At 67.3% G+C, this 501-nt stretch overlaps 1 protein-coding gene across 1 annotated transcript in view; it reads left to right on the forward strand.

The window, feature by feature from the left end:
• G6PC (glucose-6-phosphatase, catalytic subunit) overlaps window positions 1–501 on the forward strand; it is a 2,924-nt gene that overhangs the window by 1,491 nt on the left and 932 nt on the right. The window contains exon 3 of the mRNA XM_010188991.1: window positions 254–362. Within this exon, the coding sequence (XP_010187293.1) occupies window positions 254–362 (109 nt within the window). The remainder of the gene's footprint in view (window positions 1–253; window positions 363–501) is intronic.

Raw genomic sequence — 501 nt, forward strand, 5'->3', positions numbered from 1 at the left:
CCCCCTGCGCCCCCGGGAATGCCGCCCGTGCCTGCAGCGGGTGGAGGCAGGGCAGCCCCTGTGCAGAGCAGACCTTTACCCTCACGCGGACGTGGCGGCTCAGCACAAACCCCTGCCCATGCTCAGCTCAGCCTTGGCCCGTGCTGGGACCACGCGCTGCCCTCCAACCCCAAGTGCCTGGGCCTGGAACCCCATGGGAGCAAGGGGACAGCCCACTCCGAAGGTGGGTCTGACCGGGGCTCTCCTCTCCCAGGGAGCCCCTCTGGCCACGCCATGGGTGCCGCAGGTGTGTACTACGTCATGGTGACAGCCCTGCTCTCTACTGCCATGGGAAAGAAGCAGTCAAGGACACTCAAATACTGGTGAGCTGTGCCCCAAAACCATCCGTGCTGGGCAGAGGTTGCTCCAGAGCCTACGGGTGTGCGGCTGAGCCCACCAAGGCACGGGGCTGCGCTGTGGCCCCCCAGGTGGGGCCTGCACGGGAACAGGGTCAGGCACTGC

This window comes from Mesitornis unicolor, unplaced genomic scaffold (assembly GCF_000695765.1).
Source record: "Mesitornis unicolor isolate BGI_N332 unplaced genomic scaffold, ASM69576v1 scaffold39557, whole genome shotgun sequence".
In the NCBI taxonomy this organism is placed as follows: domain Eukaryota; kingdom Metazoa; phylum Chordata; class Aves; order Mesitornithiformes; family Mesitornithidae; genus Mesitornis; species Mesitornis unicolor.